Source organism: Onychomys torridus, chromosome 14 (genome assembly GCF_903995425.1).
Source record: "Onychomys torridus chromosome 14, mOncTor1.1, whole genome shotgun sequence".
Taxonomy (NCBI): domain Eukaryota; kingdom Metazoa; phylum Chordata; class Mammalia; order Rodentia; family Cricetidae; genus Onychomys; species Onychomys torridus.
The window spans coordinates 45,467,659-45,485,954 of NC_050456.1; the positions used below are offsets into that span (position 1 = coordinate 45,467,659).

General features: G+C 46.8%; 1 protein-coding gene across 1 annotated transcript in view; it reads left to right on the forward strand.

The window, feature by feature from the left end:
* Positions 1-18,296, forward strand: part of Fntb (farnesyltransferase, CAAX box, beta) — an 85,398-nt gene that overhangs the window by 16,088 nt on the left and 51,014 nt on the right. Inside the window, exon 2 of the mRNA XM_036206132.1 lies at positions 9,159-9,223. Within this exon, the coding sequence (XP_036062025.1) occupies positions 9,159-9,223 (65 nt within the window). The remainder of the gene's footprint in view (positions 1-9,158; positions 9,224-18,296) is intronic.

Below are 18,296 nucleotides of genomic sequence, written 5' to 3' on the forward strand. Positions count from 1 at the left end.
TAGAGCTACCACTAATCTTCCTTTATGGTCTCTTAAATTTATATTTTAAGTTCTCTCAGAAAAAAAGAAAAAGCTGGGCAGTGGTGGTGGTGCATGCCTGTAATCCCAGCACTCAGGAGGCAGAGGCAGATGGATCTCTGTGAGTTTGAGGCCAGCCTGGTCTACAGAGTGACATCCAGGACAGGCTCCAAAGCTACACACAGAAACCCTGTCTCGAAAAGCCAAAAAAAAAAAAAAAAAAAGCACAAACAACAAAAACTATTTAGAACTTTCTGTGACCACTTAACAGAATATTCTGATAATGTAATCATCTTTTAAAAGTAAGGTATCGGTTACCTCTCTACTTGGTAAGATCTAGTAACAGTCCTCTTTACCCAGTTTTTTAGAGTGATATAAAAGCTTATCTTGGGGCTGGGGTTTCCCTAGCATGCACAAAGCCTTGGGTTCAGTCCTTGCCTAAGCTGGGGGTGGTCCTGTGTGCCTGTGATCCCAGCATTTGGGAGAGGAAGCAGGAAGAGCAAAAGGTCATCCACAGATAGAGGGAGTTAGGCCAGCCTGGACACAGGAGACCCTGTCCAAAGAAAAAGCCCGCCTGGATCTTGAATGTACTGCTTGTCGGGCTTGGCACTCTCTATTATCCTATCATGAGAAGGAAATTAAACATAAAGATCTTTGACAAAAAACATACTCACGTGTTTTGATTGTAATGCAATTTTAATAAAAATCTCATATTTACTAATCGTACTTAAAGGAGTATCATGGAAAAGAAACTTATAGCTACAATCTAATGAGCGTATTTAATGTGTATCATTTATGTATTTTGATTTTATATGTATTAAGATAGTTTTTAAAATATTTAACTTTGTGTGTGAGTACCTTAGTATACAACGTATGGCACCACTTATGTGCAGAAGTCTGCAGAGGTCAGAAAAGGCATTGGGTCTCCTGGAACTGGAGTTACAGATGGTTGTGAGCTGCCATGTGGGTGCTGGGAACTGAACCTGGGTCCTCTGCAAGGGCATCTATCACTCTTCACCATTGAGCCATCTCTCCAGCCCCCCCGTATTGAAATACTTTATACCACAGCGCACTCATGCTTGGCCACCTTTATATGTCAAACAAATGTAAAAACAAATGTATTCATTTTTCAGATATATTTAAAATCATGCATTTTGATTAACAAAGCCTTTTTTGTTTTGTTTTGAGACAGGGTCTTGCTATGTAGCCCAGGCTAGCATTGAGCTCACTATTCTACCTTCTACCTTTGCCTCCCTGGTGCTGAGATTATGGGCATGTGCCACTGTTCCTGTCAAAAATGTATAACTGCTTAAGAGGCAAAGAACTGTCTGTTCATTTGTATAACAGCTGACCTGTCATAGGTGTCCATTAACATTCACAGCTTCAATGATCACTATCAGTCTGCTACTGCATGCATTGACATGAGAAGGTGTGATTAGGAAATCCACAGTTAAATGACAGGATGTTGGGAATATTTTTACTGTTTCCCCGAGCATTATGGCCTGTCTCCACGCTTCTGTCAGGTGCTTTAGTGTGGACATAAACCTCCATTCTCCTGTCTGGTGTTTGACTGCTTATGTTGCCTAAGTGGGAGCGGAAGCAGTTCTTGACTGGACAGTTTCTCCCCAGGCGGCCAGGAGACAGAGTCCCAGGGAGAGGACGGATGGATCTTCCGGTAGCATTTGGACATTTTTTGGATTGAATAGGCTGTGGTTATTATGAGTGTTTCTCACAGCTGGGTTTGTTCCTCTGAAGCTTTGTCATCTCGGGTGTACAACAGTATGCCACAGGCAAACCCTGATTTAATGTTCTTGCCCCCATGCGCTACATATGTGCTGCCCTAGCTCATTGGTTGACAGCCCAGGGCAGCACGGCAGGAACACTCTCTGTGTTCCATTTACTCTGGTGCTTTGCGTTATTCCAAGGCAAGTATTTGGAATGGATGTGTAAGGAATCTGGGACAATGTTCCGTTTTTCCTAAGTCATGTTTGATGCTGACTTTGGTCTGTTACTTGCAGTATTAAGAATTCTTAACCATAGCATCCCTCAAACTCATGTTCAAATACAAATATCAAAACATATCCTAAAACCAAATATAAATAAATTTTAGGTGGCTGCCATTTTTAGATGGTCACATCACCACTCTCCTCATTAATGCAAGTAAGTTTTACATATTTGTCAAAGGTACTAGATTCTCTCATCAGTGGATGTTTCAGAAAAAATGTTTTTGTTGGTTTGTTTTTTAAGTTTCTCAGGGAGAGCTCGTAGGGTGTACACCTGAGTAATAGAACACACACCTAGCATTCTTGAGGCTCCGTGTCCATCCTCTGCATTGCAAAACAGGGGAACATTTCCTAGGAACAAGATCAGTGCATGTCTTACAACCTCAAGGAGAACTCACTGTAAAGAACAGGAATGCAGAGGAAGCTGGGTGTGGTAGTGTACACTTGGGGTCCCAGTACTTGGGTGACGGAAGTAGGATCAGGAGTTGAAGGTTGTCCTCAGCTACGTAGTGAGTTCGAGACCAGCCTGGGCTACATGAGACCCTGATACTGCTCTTAGGACCCAAGTTCAGTTCCCGACACCCATGCCAGTCAGTTCACAATGCCTGTAACTCCAGCTCCAGGGAACCCAGCACCCTCTTCACTCACACACACACACACACACGCACACGCACACGCACACGCACACGCACACACAATCTAAAACATAAAACTCAATAAATGAGTGAGAAAGAAAGAAAAGAGGGGGAAGAAAGGCAGAGAGATCTACCTGTGGTTTCTTTGGTGACCTGATTTTCTTAGATTCTTCCTTCTGTGAGACTGTGGAGATATGTATGTGACAGAACCAGAATTTCTAATTCCTTGGCATTTTAGCAGTTGATATCCTTGTAAATTCCTGGATGATTTTCATAGTTTTATCTTATTTAAACTTCAGCCTGACAATAACATACCATCTTTGGCAGGAGTTAGTTATGTATTTGATTGACAATTTCATAGAACAGGGAGGATAAGTCTTTCAAGGCTAGGAATATAGCTAGGTGGTGAGTGCTGCCTGCCATATGCAGGCCCTGGGTTTGATCCCCAGCACAGAAACAAGAGAAAAAATGTAATTTAAGAGTAGGAGAGGAAAAAAAACAAAACATGGGAGTGGAGAGATGGTTCAGTGGTTAAGAGCACTGCTTGCTCTTTCAGAGGACCTGGGTTTAATCCTAGCATCCACATCATGGCTCACAACTGTCTATAACTCCAGTTCCAGGAGATCTGATGCCCTCTTCTGGCTTTCATGGGCACAAGATATGCAAGTGCTATATAGACATACATGCAGGCAAAACGCCCTTCCCCTTAAAAAAAAAAAAAAAAAAAAAGGTAGGGAAAGGAAAATAATTTTTCCTCTAGCCTTTAAATCCCCCGAGATCTGTATCATAAAAGAAAATAAGTTTGTTAACATGTATTCATGAAAATAGATACTTGGGGAGAAATGGTTGAGAATATAAGCTTATATAATATCTTCCACTAACCACAAAGGACAGTGTGTGTGTGTGTGTGTCTGTGTGTGTGTGTGTGTGTGTGTGTGTGTGTGTGTGTGTGTGTAAAGGTGACCAGGAAAAGGAAACAAAGGAAGGTTTATGTAGATTTACATAGGTGCCTTTTCCATGTGTTGGAGCATTTTTGTGATTTAATCCTTTTTTTCTTTCTGGTATTGAGGGTAACATTCTTTTTTTTTTTTTTTTTGAGAAGGGTAACATTCTTTAAAAATTTTTTTTATTTATGTGCATTGGTGTTTTGCCTGCATGTATATCTATATGAGGGTGTTGGGTACCTGGAACTGGAGTTACAGGCAGTTGGGAGCTGCCATGTGGGTGCTGGGAGTTGAACCCGAATCCTCTGGAAGAACAAGCAGTGGTCTTAACCGCTCAACCATCTCTCCAGCCCTGAGGGTAACATTCTTACAAATGGATATTTTCTGCATAGATAAGAATTTCTCTTACAGAGGGATGTCTATCCTCTTCATATTTACAGAGCTTCTCCTGAATCTGCAATACTTCAAAGGCAATACCATAGGCTCAAAACGATCCTCATGCATATAGAGGCAGATCTAGGTACCCCACTCAAGCTAAAGGTACTGTTACCGTGTAGGGATCACGATCGGGTTCCTTTTCTCTGCCAGTCACCAGACTTGAAAGGCAGGAAAGATCTCTAGCACTGACAGGTATCAGTAGAGAAGTCTTGGAAAGAGCAAATAGGAGCAGACAGAACCAGCAGTCGAAGACAGGTTTTTATTAGGGGTGGAGAAACACACACAGCAGGCACACAGAGGGGAAGACCTTCTGCAAAGCAAACATTTCTTCTTGAGGGCTGGGAGTTTTTCAGTCTTTGAAAGGTCATCCTCCGATACATAGGGTCGGTCAGTTTGAAGAAAGACAGGATGGCGGATTGGCCTACAACTATTGTGTAAACTTGTCCTGATCTGGCTTTGGACTTCTCCAGTCAGTTATTAGCAAGGGACCTACTGGCTGGAGAAGAAGCCCACACAGGCCTCTGTTTCCCACTGCCAGGCTTTTGTCTCAGGTCTAGAGGATGAAGAAGCAAGCCATCTTGGGAGCTAACCATCTTTATTACCTAGTCATGGACAGCTATCTCCCCATTGCTTGCCTACCTGGGAGTCTCCCTCCTCTTCAGTGTCTACCTTTCATTATTCTCCGAGTGACTGGTACTGGGAAGATGAGCACCCAAACTGCCATTAGTGTTGCTGCTAGATCCAAGATGGTTTCTCACCACTCAAAGGCTGATAGGAAGGAAAGCAGTTCATTCAGGCACCCCGAGGAGGAGAGGAGGAACGTCTTAGAGAACTCGGGACTGCAAATGGGCTCTGAGAGAGAAAGAAGATGTGTGTGTGTGTGTGTGTGTGTGTGTGTGTGTGTGTGTGTGTGTGTGTGTGTCAGTAAACAAGGTTAAGGGCTGGGCAGGGCCTTCCTCATCTTCCTCACCAGCATGAGTCTATTCTCTTTTCCTGGCCAGTACATTACAGTCTACCTGATCTCCTAAGGCTAGATCCTATCATTCTCTAGACAAACATACTACTTTTCTGCTGTTTAAACTTCCCAGCAGTCTGCATGCTTTGTATAGTTGGTACACAGACTTAACAATGGGGCGGGGGGATACACATTTGGTGTCACCCGAAGGTCTCCAATTACCCTAGTCTGGGAATCAAAAGAAATATTAGCAGTTAACAACTTGACCATTAACGTGTGGCTTCTCTAGAATTTAGGGAGGGGAAGTCAAAGGGCCACTGGGAAGGGGCAGCTACTGTTACCATTTGGAGATCATGGATTGAATTACTGGAGACGCTTGTTCCACATCAGTGAGTTTTTATAAACAGGGTAATCTCTCTCCATCTTTCTTCCTCTCCTCTCGTCTTAATTTTACTGGAATTTTTTGGGAGCTCCATCCAGGGTGCGACCTGTTACCAGAAATTGAAATTCCTTCTTGGAATTTTTAGTCTTATTAATAAAAAGAGTTTAAGAATGGCCTCAGCAGATGGGAGAGCTGGTGCGTCTCTGTCTCCCCCAGCCCCGCTTGGGCAGCATGGGAGAGCTGGCCCTGGAAGTGTGGATGCAGGAGAGCTAGCTGGTCCTGGAAGTGTGGATGCAGGAGAGCTAGCTGGTCCTGGAAGTGTGGATGCAGGAGAGCTAGCTGGTCCTGGAAGTGTGGATGCAGGAGAGCTAGCTGGTCCTGGAAGTGTGGATGCAGGAGAGCTAGCTGGTCCTGGAAGTGTGGATGCAGGAGAGCTAGCTGGTCCTGGAAGTGTGGATGCAGGAGAGCTAGCTGGTCCTGGAAGTGTGGATGCAGGAGAGCTGGTCCTGGAAGTGTGGATGCAGGAGAGCTAGCTGGTCCTGGAAGTGTGGATGCAGGAGAGCTAGCTGGTCCTGGAAGTGTGGATGCAGGAGAGCTAGCTGGTCCTGGAAGTGGGATGCAGGAGAGCTAGCTGGTCCTGGAAGTGTGGATGCAGGAGAGCTAGCTGGTCCTGGAAGTGTGGATGCAGAAGAGCTGGTCCTGGAAGTGTGGATGCAGGAGAGCTAGCTGGTCCTGGAAGTGTGGATGCAGAAGAGCTGGTCCTGGAAGTGTGGATGCAGGAGAGCTAGCTGGTCCTGGAAGTGGGATGATTCAGGAGAGCTAGCTGGTCCTGGAAGTGGGATGATGCAGGAGAGCTAGCTGGCCCTGGAAGTGGGATGATGCAGGAGAGCTGGTCCTGGAAGTGTGATGCAGGAGAGCTAGCTGGTCCTGAAAGTGTGGATGCAGGAGAGCTAGCTGGTCCTGGAAGTGGGATGCAGGAGAGCTGGCCCTGGAAGTGTGGATGCAGGAAAGCTAGCTGGTCCTGGAAGTGGGATGATTCAGGAGAGCTAGCTGGTCCTGGAAGTGGGATGCAGAAGAGCTAGCTGGTCCTGGAAGTGTGGATGCAGGAGAGCTAGCTGGTCCTGGAAGTGGGATGCAGGAGAGCTAGCTGGTCCTGGAAGTGGGATGCAGGAGAGCTAGCTGGTCCTGGAAGTGTGGATGCAGGAGAGCTAGCTGGTCCTGGAAGTGTGGATGCAGGAGAGCTAGCTGGTCCTGGGAGTGGGATGCAGGAGAACAGGCCCTGCACCTCTTTGGGCAGTGCAGTAGAACTGACCATGGTGGCCTGGGTGAGGGAGAGCTGCCCTGGTGGTGTGAGAGTGGGAGAGCTGGCCCTGCCCCCAGGGCAGTGCTGGAGAGCTGGCCCTGGTGGTGTGGATGCAGGAGAGCTGCCCTGATGGTGTGAGGGTGGGAGAGCTGGTCCTGCCCCTAGCCAACTACGATAGGTAGGAAAGCCGGTCCTGCAGAACCATGCAGGATCTCCATGACAGAGGGCAACAACAGGATATCCAAAGGAGCCCCAGCGAGGATCCAGTGTCCACAGTGTAGAAGAAGCCAGAGGCCTCGAACCAGTCCAGTGACTCTTTGCAATGAACATTTGCAAGTAAAGCTGTTTGGGCAGCAGGGCAGACTGGGCGACACACTGTTACTCACTGCAGCTTCCACAGCAAGATGGTTTCTTGTTTTCGTTTTTAAATTTATTTTTTATCATATTTTTTGTTTTCTTTTGGGGTGAGGTTGTGACGGCAGAGGGCAGATATAGAGAGACAGGGAGATGAGTGGGATTGGGTGCATGATATGAAATTCACAAAGAATCAATAAAAAGTTAAAACAAAACAAACAAAAAAGAATAGCCTCAGGGAAAAACCTGAGGACAATTTCATTAGAGTTTAAAAGAAATAAATATTCCAGGGCAGGCAAAGCTGTGGATCTGAGCAGCTCTCCAGAGGAAGGAAATGGAGGGAGAAAGAGATCCACGCCTTTTGTTAGGCATTCAGGTAAAGCAGTGCAGTTCTGACATGGCAGGAGGCGGGGTGGTGGGCTTCGTCAGAAGAGTGTGAAAGCCCCAGTTATCTAGGAAAGCATGTCTAAGCTGTGGCAGGTATCCAAAGAAAATAAAAAGTTAAACAAGGAGGTGCGTTGGCCGGGGGGGGGGGGGGGGGGGTGGGAGTGCATGCCTTTAATTCCAGCACTGGGAGGCAGAGGCAGGCGGATCTCTGAGTTTGAGGCCAGCCTGGTCTACAGAGCAAGTTCCAGAACAGTCAGGGCTACACAGAGAAACCCTGTCTGTAATGGGGGTCGGGGTGGGGTCGGGGGACACATGAACATGACGTGCTTTTTGGAGTAATTTGGAAAAATAGGAAGACCTAAGCAGAACCCTGTGGCATAGTTCCATAAGAAACTATTAGGAGTGAGGATTTGGGGAAGGGAAAGCACATTATCTCCTAAAAGGGATAATTACTCCTTCCATATTTTTAGCATGGCTTAAGGTGAATCAGCCTTCCTGAGGGATGGTCTCCATCAGGTGATTGACAGGTCCAGCTGGGTTCACTCTTCTGTTTTGGGTAGTTTGAAATGTTAGTTCTTAACCCAAGGCCGGAGGTAGATGGTATTCTTTTGACTGGCAGAAAATAGCTTGCCTTTAATGGGCCTCCATAGAGTCCTGATCAAGACTGCTCTGACATTCTCACCTCTGAATAGGTAACCTTGAGGAATGGGCTGAAATTGGGGAGTAAGTAAACCCCATTTCACCATGACGGTCTAGCGAACCAATTCTGTTCACCAGAAAGGATTATTGTCTGGACTGGAGTTTCATCCCACCCTCATGGTCTGGCTAGTCTTTTGTCAGCTGACGTAAGCTAGAGTTACCTGGGAAGAGAAGCCCCAGCTGAGAAGACACCTCCATTCAGATTGCCTGTAGGCAAGTCTATAGGGCATTTCCTTTCTTTCTTTCTCTCTCTCTCTTTCTTTCTCTTTCTCTCCCTCTCTCCTTTCTTTCTTTCTTTCATTTATTTATTTTTTTCTCTTTTTGTTTTTTTGGTTTTTCGAGACAGGGTTTCTCTGTATAGTCCTGGCTGTCTGTAGACTAGGCTGGCCTTGAACTCAGAGATCCACCTGCCTCTGCCTCCCAAGTGCTGGGATTCAGCATTTTTTTGAGCAGTGATTGATGTGGGCTGGCCCAGCCACCCCACTTTGGGGTAGGGTGGGGTGGAGTAGCGCCACTCCTGGGCAGGTGGCCTTGAGTTGTGTAATACAGGCTGCTCAAGTCATGGGAAGCAAGCCAGTCAACAGTGGTCCTCTATGGCCTCTGCTTCAGTTCCTGCCTCCACGTTCCTGCCCTGACTTCACACAGTGATGGAGTGTGACCTAAGAGCTGTAAGATGAAACTCCCTCTCCTCCCCAAGTTGCTTTTGGTCATGGTGTTTCATCACAGGAACTAAGATAAGCCTCCAGACAGGCGCTCGTTGAGGAGATAAGAAAACCAGAGGCCCTATTCGGGCATTCTTGGCTAGAAAACCAAGGACATTCCTGGAACTGTTGTTTTTGGGGTCCCTGCTCCTAAACGACCTCTCCAGTTTCTACCTCCTGCTTGTCAACAAGCCTGTCATGCTGTAGAGCCTCTCAATGTCTATGCAGCACAGAAGTGTACTCAAAAAACTTAAGACTTGAGACATTTGTGGCAATAGAAGAAAAGTCGATAGTGTCTCATCTATGTTTTCTCTCTTCCATGTCCTGCTGCCTTATCAGGCCAAAGTAGAAGAACGGATCCAGGAGGTCTTCAGTTCTTTCAAGTTTAACCACCTAGTACCAAGGTAAGCTGTGAGTCGGGCTTGGGGCCTGAGGGAACCTTTTCTCTTTCCTCCTTGCCTTCACTTAGCCAATCATGGGGCATTCCCCCCCCCCCCCCCCCCCCCGCCAGCTGGACTAAATCTCTACATCATCGGAACTGGAGATCAGGCGGTTGTGAGCCACCTGATGTGGTGCTGGAAACCAAACTCAGGTCCTCTGGGAGAGCAGCAAGTGCTCTTAACCGTGGAGCCAGCTCTCAAGCCCCTAGGATAGTTCTTTTTGACACTATCCAAATTAAATGTGGACACCAGGTAGTCAGTCCACTGTAGGTAAGATGCTGTGTGGCCTGAAGTCCTACCTCACCTTGCTTGACATAGCTACTGACTTCTTCAGACAGTTGAGGAGGCTCAAGAGGTAGAAATTCATTCTCTCATTTGCCTTGTAATGCTGGGGTTCGAACCCAGGGCCTCACATGGACGTCACACACCGACAGCCTAGAAACAACCCTTCAGTGTTCAGGATAGGCGATCTTCTGAATTCTGCACGGTCCTTGGGCCAAGGACATAAAAGTCTTGTGAGACTGCTTCATCAAGAAACAGGGTTGGGGCTGGAGAGATGGCTCAGAGGTTAAGAGCACTGACTGCTCTTCCAGAGGTCCTGAGTTCAATTCCCAGCAGCCACACGGTGGCTCACAACCATCTGTAATGAGATCTGGCGCCCTCTTCTGTGTACATAATAAATAAATAAAATCTTTAAAAAAAAAAAAAAAAAGACAGACAGAAAGAAGGAAACAGGGTTGATCTCTCTACAGAGGCCTGTCTGTTCTCTCCAGGTGAGAAGCATCTGTTGCAGGACCCTGACCCAACATGGAGAACCTGGTCAGACTCTAAGCTAGAAGAGTCTTCCTCTAGCCTGCCAGGCTGTATCTCTGCATTTCCCAAAGCTGAGTCCTCAGTCAGAGGAACCATTCCTTCTGCCAAAGCTCAGTAAATGACGTTTATGTCAACAGCTCAGGAAATAAGATTCAATGTTGATTTCGCTGCCTCCACACAAACCTGCTCCAGCTTCTCTCCCCCAGAGGTGGTTGGACTTGGTGATGGTGAAGGACGTGATTGTTTGGGAAGACTTTGCTGTTAGCTGTTGTGCCCACAGATGACTCACCTGGTTGAGCTCTGAGTCACTGTCTCCTGCCTCTGTGTTCCCAGGCAAGGGACCTGTGACATCTGACACTCCTTTTCATTCCCCATCCAAACAGATCCTTTGGACTCTGTCATTCTAATGGGATGAGGAAGGCTGAGGGACTGCTGTCTGGAAGGGTCCTTTGGGAAGTGTGAGGGAAGACAGTAAGAGACCCCCACCTCCAGTTCGTAGAACTTCGGTCAGGTGTGGATGGAAAACAGTGTTCTTCTTGGGCTTGGAACTGTCCAGAAACAGAATATATCAGGTTACTGGGATTGTTTCAGGAATTATAGCTTCCAATTTTCTCTCTCTCTCTCTCTCTCTCTCTCTTTCCGAGACAGGGTTTCTCTGTGTAGCTTTGTGCCTTTCCTGGAACTCGCTCTGTAGCCCAGGCTGGCCTTGAACTCACAGAGATCTGCCTGCCTCTGCCTCCCTAGTGCTGGGATTAAAGGTGTGTGCCACCACCGACTGGCTCATTTTTTCTGTTTTCTTTAAAATTTTTTTTCTTTTGTATTTCTTTATTTCAATTTTTGTCATTTTTGCCTATGAAAAGGAATGTCTTTTTTTGTTTGTTTGTTTTTAAGACAGGGTTTCTCTGTGTAGCTCTGACTGCCCTGGAAATCTTTTTGTAGGTCATGCTGGCCTTGAACTCAGAAATCTACCTGCCTCTGCCTCCTGAGTGCTGGGACTAAAAGCATGTGCCACCACTGCCCAGCTGAAAATGAGTGTCTTTTAAAAATATTTTACTTATTAGTATTTTATGTGAGTGTTTTGCCTGCATGTAAATATATGCACCATGTATATGTCTGGAGCCTGTAGAAGCTGGAAGAGGGTGTCAGATCCCTTGGGACTAGAATTATAATGGATATAAGCCACCATGTCCATATAGGTGCTGGAAACTTGACCCAGGTCCTTCCTCTGCAAAAGCAACCAGTGCTTTCAACTACTGAGCCTTCTCTCTAGCCCACAAAATGAGTCTTTTTTTTTTTTTTCTTTTCCCCAACGCAGGGTTTCTTTGTGTAATCCTGGCTGTCCTTGAACTTGATTTGTAGACCAGACTGGCCTTGAACTCACTGAGATCCACTTATCTCTGCCTCCCAAGTGCTGGGATTAAAGGTGTATGCCACCACCACTGGCCAAAGTGGGCGTCTTAAAGAAAGATAACTAGTGTGTTAATTGATGTGGAGATGTTACACATTTTGACTAAATAGCTGAGTATATCGATAAGAATATCAGTGTAGACAGAATGAGCTAAGGTATAAGGGTCAATCTGGGGCATGAGTTAGTGTGGTAAAGTACTTGCCAGAATTCATCAGGCATTCTGGGTATTCTTTAATACCCAGAACACCTCCCACTGAGTAATAAATCTAAAAACATATCAGAATTTTGAATTATCATTACAATTTTAACCTTTTAGTAGTCAAAATTTAAGTCTTGGCTAGGAGGTATCATGAAATGGTAGAATATTTGTCTGTCATTATGAGGCCCAGAGTTGTACCATAAAACAACTCCCAAATAACAATAAACCAAAGGACAAACCCCACATTTCAGACGGAGTCTGACAGTATGATTTGGGAAAAGGGCTGTGGCTCTCCACCATGCCTATCCAGAGGTTGCCAGTACACCTAGGTGACATAGCGTGTTTGTGTTTCTAAGGTGGTGATGTTGATCAGAGGTGACATCCTGTCTGGACCACTGGCTGTGCACAGGTCCAGGAATGCCTTTAGTGATGCTGAGGCAGGCATTTATTATTCAGCCAGCTAGAACCAGAGCCAGGAAACAGATGCAGCCGAACGCTGCTGCTGCTGCTGCATTCTACAGCTAATCCCCTTTCCAGAAATGACTTTTCTGGCAGGAGTCTGGTGTATACCTGTAATCCTAACACTAGGTGGGGAGTAAAGGCAGGAAGACCAGGGCTTCGAAGTTTTCCTCAGTTCAAGACCAAGACTGGCCTGAATTACAGGAGACCTTGTCTCAAAAAGAAAAAAAAGAAAAGAAAAGAAAAAAGGAGAAAAAAAAGTAAGAGAAAAAGAAAAGATGTATGGCTCTCTCTGACTGACGTGTGCACTTGTCCTGGCTCCCTTCTCTTCTTTCTTCTTTTTGTGGAGCTGGGTTGAATTTAGGACCCTCTCTGCATACTAGGGGCTCTACCAGTGCCCTGTCCCCTCCCGCCTTGAACTCGGGTCCTGCTCAGGGGTGAGCTCCTTTACCCGCTGAGCCGGCTCACCGGCCCCTTGGACCGTTACTGCTTTTGTGGGCATCCTGCTTTCTTTACTGTTGTTGTTTTGGAGGGTCTTGTTGTTTGTTTTGGTTCTGCCTTTGTGTCTTTGAAAGGGGTTCTCTTGTCGTCCAGAGAGATATGTAACTCAGCATGACCGTGAACTCAGTCCTCCTTCCTCCAGCTCCCAGGTGCTGGGATCGTAGGTGTACACCATGATGCCACACTGCATCCTGCTTTCTTGTGAAAGGCCTTATTCTCTGTTAGATCCAAAGAAACTGGGGACAATGGCTAACTGAGGTGCCGACTAGCGAAAGAGCAGACTCTGGCCTCCGTCTCTCTCAGCATTGCTAGTATCTATTACCTCGACCTGGCTCCTTTCAGCCCTTCTCACGGCAGCCCCTTGCCTCAGACCTCTCCAGCTGCTCCTTCCTGTCCGTGTAACGCAGCCACTTTGGCTGCGTGCTACCCTGGCTCTTCTCTTGGTTCTCTTTGCCCTTTGGTCTCCTTTTCCTCCTCTCTTGCCCCCTCCCCCTCCATGGCCCAGTCTGTGCTGCTGGCCATCTTCGGTCTGGACTCTCCCAGATGCCTCTGGCTGTGCGTTCCCTCACATCTGCCATCGAAACCTCTCCTCAGCCACATCTAGGAGCAGGTATGTCCTCATATTCACTCATTCTCCTCTTCCCTTTTTTTTTCCTAGTCACTGCGGTCAAACCCAGGGCCTAGCACATGCTGTGCAGAAGTCCTGTTAAGTGAACCGTATCCCCAGCTCTCCGCGCGAGTATTCTTCTGCCCTTATGAATGTACACTTCTCCAGTCCAGCACCCTAACCACTTGGCCCTCACAGCCTTGAATGTGTTTTTTTTCCAGTTCATCTCATTTGCTTTAATGTGAAATCTGAAATGTGTAAATCGTGCATCACACACACACACACACACACACACACACAGAGTTGAAAATTCTTCTCGAGGGCAAAAGTGACCCGGGTGCTGTTTCGTAGTAGAAATATGTGCTCACAGTGCCCTGCAGGCTCTCTGGAGATTAAGTGTTGCAGTGGTTCTGAAGCTGGCACCACAGTCTCAGGCATTTGACCTCTGTCTTCTGCTGGTCCTGTCTATAAATCCTGAGGAGCGGGGTGACATGCTCCTTCTTACTGCTGTGTTCTCTACACTCAATGTCTTCTGCGTCACCGTCACCATAGGACACTCGGGGTACCCCAGCTTTTTCCATCTTCCTCTGCCTTCTTCTCTTGGAGTCTCCCAATCTTTGCCCCTGCTCATTCCGCCCTGAGGAAGACGGGCCCTGGTCCTGCTTCAGCTGGGCTGGCAGGCTCTCGAGATGAACACAGCCACCAGTTACCACTGGGATGCCCGAGAGCCCAGGACACGTACATAGAACTCAGATTGCAGTCTTCTTTCAGAGAACGTGACAGTTAAGCTGAGACCCCTAAGACGACCCATCAGAGTTGGCTAACTTAGAAGTGTCTAGAATGTTCTAGACAGAGGGGACAACATGTTCAAAGTCCTGAGGCTGCTGAAAGCAGAGAGCTTAATGAGGTGGTGGGGTGAGGTTGGAGGAAGAGGAAGCTGAGGGGGCTTACCCCGGAAATATAACCTGTATCACTAGCCGGTCCCCTGGTGTGTTCCGAAACCTCCCCACGTCCCTCTCCCTCTGCTTGTTCCGTGCGTGCCCTTATCCACTGGTGTTCTGAACCTTGCATCATCCCTGTCCGCCCACTCCAGCCTGTTCTCTTTCCCACCTGCTTGACTTTGAGGCTGAACTCTCAGGTGGGAGGAGCTTTGGCTTCTAACTTCCACACAGAGAACAAAAGGAGAATGGTGAGGGAGTGAGTCAGCGTGGGCCGTGGTAACCAAGTGAGGACTGGGTGCTCTGAAACCCAGGACCTTATCTCCCAGTTCAAGACACTGGACCAGGATCAAGACGCTAGCCGGCCTGGTTTCTCCTAAGGCCTGTCTCCAGGGTTTGCGGGTGGCTGCCTGGCTGTGTCCTCACACGGCCTTTTGTTTGTGCTCAGGCTCCCTAATGTCTTCCCTCCATACCCAGCCCCTTCAGGGATGGGGTCAAAGCTGGGCGAGCGTTTAACACTGAGCTAGCCCACGTGCTCTCACTAAAGCACCAGTTTTATTGGATAGGGCTCCACCCTTAGGATCTCATTTAACCTTACATTTTTCCTTAAAGGTCTTATTTCTGAACACAGTCACACTGTGGGTTAAGATTTAGACATTAATTGTGAGATGGGAGGGGAGTGCACAATTTAGCTCATAACAGTAGCCTTTATATATAGTTTTTGATCGACCAGAATAAACTGGACACTTCCACTTAGCAGTATGTTTATATGCTTATGATTAAATGGATGAGGATGAGAGAAGAGGTTGGTTTGGGGAGATGGTCACTGGAGATATCTCTCTCTGTATTCCCTAACCACCATCCCACCCCATCCCTTCTAACCCCCCCCCCCCTACCCCTTCACCCCCATCCCCATCACCACCTCCAGCCTATGTGGCTGAAGTTTCTCTTCAGTCAGATCCAGCTAGAAATCCTCAACAACCCCTTCTCAGAGGGACTCCTGGGGCTGTCTGTGAAGAGGCTCAAGGTTAGATGGAGCTTCTTGGGAGGGGTTTATCTCTGAGCTATCTCCAATTCTTTCTCTAGGGACCATCTTGAGGTGGATGAGGGAGTGATGGGGGTTTCCTTCCATTAGCTAGCTGTTCCTGAGCAGTTCTGGTTCAACAAGCCAGTCTGCTGCCCTTTGGAGGCCAAAATCTTCAGCCTCATAGCTCTTTGATTTCTTGGTGACCCCAAAGCTCCTTGTAGGGACAAGGGGCCAGCTAAAGAAACCCATCCTGACCCTGGAGTCCAGAGACAGGGAAAGAAACACAGCTTAGATCTGAGATGTGATCCAGAGAAAGAAACACTTTGCACCCAGAACCAAAGAAACATATTTTGTCCCTAGAATCAGAGCCAGTGAAAGAAATATGCCCTGGCCTTAGAATTAGAGCCAAAAAGCTAAGAAAGGCCAGTAAAAGAAACACAGTTTGGCTCTGAAATCAGGGCCATCTCTGCCCCTGACCAATGAAACTACCAATCCCTGAGCAGAAAATCTTCTCCCTCCCTGGAGAAACTCCACCCCTAAGAAATCCTATATAAACCAGGAGGTGGTGGTGGCGCGCGCCTTTAATCCCAGCACTCAGGAGGCAGAGGCAGGCAGATCTCTGTGAGTTCAAGGCCAGCCTGGGCTACAGAGTGAGTTCCAGGACAGGCACCAAAGCTACACAGAGAAACCCTATCTTGAAAAACAAACAAACAAAAAAACCAAAAACAACAACAACAAAATTGTATATAAGTTGACCTACCTGTTCAGTTGTTGGCTGTTCTTTCCCACCTTGGCAGAGGCAGCCACTCTCCTGGACTCCTTCCCAAATAAATCTCTATATCAAAAGAGTTTTGGATGTGAAGATCTTTATTTGCTGGTGCAGAACAGAAGGACCTTGTCTCAAAAAAAAAGAAAGAAAAAAGAAACCAACCTTCCAACCAATCAACCAACGAAACAAAACAAACCCCAAAAAACCCCAGCCAAAGCCTGGCTTGTGTAACATGCATGTAACCCCAGCACTTGGGAGGCTGAGGCCAGAAGATCTTCAGTTCAAAGCCAGCCTGGACTATTTAGGTTAGACCTGTCAGTTAGTAGTCCCAATACCATGCTTGATTTTAGCTGCCTTGATTTCTTAGCTCCCGGTCACTGCTGGTCTACCTGGTTCTTGTCATAGCCCATGCTAACTAACCCCTGTTTCCATCCTGCTCAGGCCGAGCCAGGACATATCAGCTATTTCCAAAATCCGCTTCCCCTTTTCCCTCCCTCCTGCTGTCTTCTCTTCCCCTCAGCCCACTGCTTTCTCCTAAGTAGTCAGCAAGGAAGCCAGGCATGGTAGCATTACACGCATTACATAAGCCCTCGGGCTGAGGCAGAAGGAATTTGAGTTTGAGGCCAACTGGGCTACACAGTGAGACCCCTCGCCTCCCCCCTCCCCAAATATTACCAAGAAACCACCTAGAAGTGTCTACGACTGGCTTCACTAAAATGTTTATACTTCTTGGCTTCCAAGCCCTTTATTTGTCTCATATAGATTTCTCTACCACCCTCACCACCAACAGGCAGTCCTCAGCTCCTGGGATCTGCGGTCCTCCTTCCTGAGAAATCAGGGGCTGTCACCCCACATAGGTTCCTCTGTCTGCTCCTCCCCACTTCAAAGTCCTAGATTCAGCTGGCTTCGTACATCTGCCCATGACATCATTTCTGTCTCTGAGGATATTGAATTCCTCCTTATTGAAGGTTCACGTCTCCTGCTGCCTAAACTACTTCAGTAGCTCCCTCTAAAATTCTTTGTACTCGCTTATTAATGTTGTATGTGTGTGTGTGGTGTGTGTGTAGGCCGTTTTCACTAGCCTCAGGGATGCTGGGATTATAGGTACACACCACCATGTCTAGCTTTGTTTCTTTTTAGAAAAAAGAATGTTTAATGAAATATAATTCATACATAACCCATTGAGTTCAAATGTAAATTCATTGGTTTTAGTGTATTCTCAGAGTTGTATAACCATTATCATGGTTAATTTTTGAACATTTTATTGCCCCTTGAAAGAATACCGGTAGTCTCCATCCTCAGCTCCTTCATCTGCATGAACTCTAGGCAACCAGTTAATCTACTTTCCGTCTCTAAGGGTTTTTCCTTGGTGGACATTTCATATAAATAGAATCATATAATATGCAGTATTTTGTAAGTGGCATCTTTTGCTAAGCACGTTTTCAGGGTCATCCTTATTGTATTTCAGTGGCTCCATTTGTTCTTAGGTTTTGTTTGTTTTGTTTTAGAGACAAATTCTCAGGATGGCCTGGAACTCACTAGATTGGGCTGGCTTTGAACTAATAGCAAGCCTCTTGTCTCTGCTTTCTGAGTCCTGGGTTTATGGGCATGGGCTCCTATGCCCAGCTTTGTTTTCAGGATATTTTTTGTTTTCCTTTGTTTCAAGACAGGCTGACTTTGTATCCCTGGCTGGCATGGAACTTGCTATGTAGACCAGGCTGGCCTGGAACTCACAGAGATTGGCCTGCCTCTGCCTCCTGAGACAGGATTAAAGGTGTGTGCCACCACACCAGGAGTTAATGATTCTGGATCTGGGAGCCAAAGAGCATGGCAGCATCTGATTGGCTTCTGTGAGGACCTTTGCTCTGTTTCAGCTCAGGACAGAAAGCAGAAGGCAAGTGGGAGCCTGGGGAAGAGGCAGTGAGGAGTAGCCTCACATTCTAACAACTGACTCCTCGTTTGTGAAAGGCAAACAGTCCCTTCCCAGTGACTTAATGAATAATCTTTCTCAATGCTCAAAGACCCCACCATCTCCTGATCCATTATGATTTCTTTTTTTTCCTGAGAAGGGTCTTGTTCTGTAGGCTGGCTTTGGGTTTGTGGTCCTCAGGTCCCCATCCTCTTTCCCTGACTGCTAGGATTGTGACAGGTGGATGCCTCTGCCATTCTCTCTCTCTCTCTCTCTCTCTCTCTCTCTCAACAGAATTTCTATTCCTGCATTGGAAGATTTTTCTGAGGTGGAGATCACATCAGTGATCGTATTCTGAGCGTAGAACAGTGGGAGTTCTGGAAACAATTGTTGAATTGACTACCTAG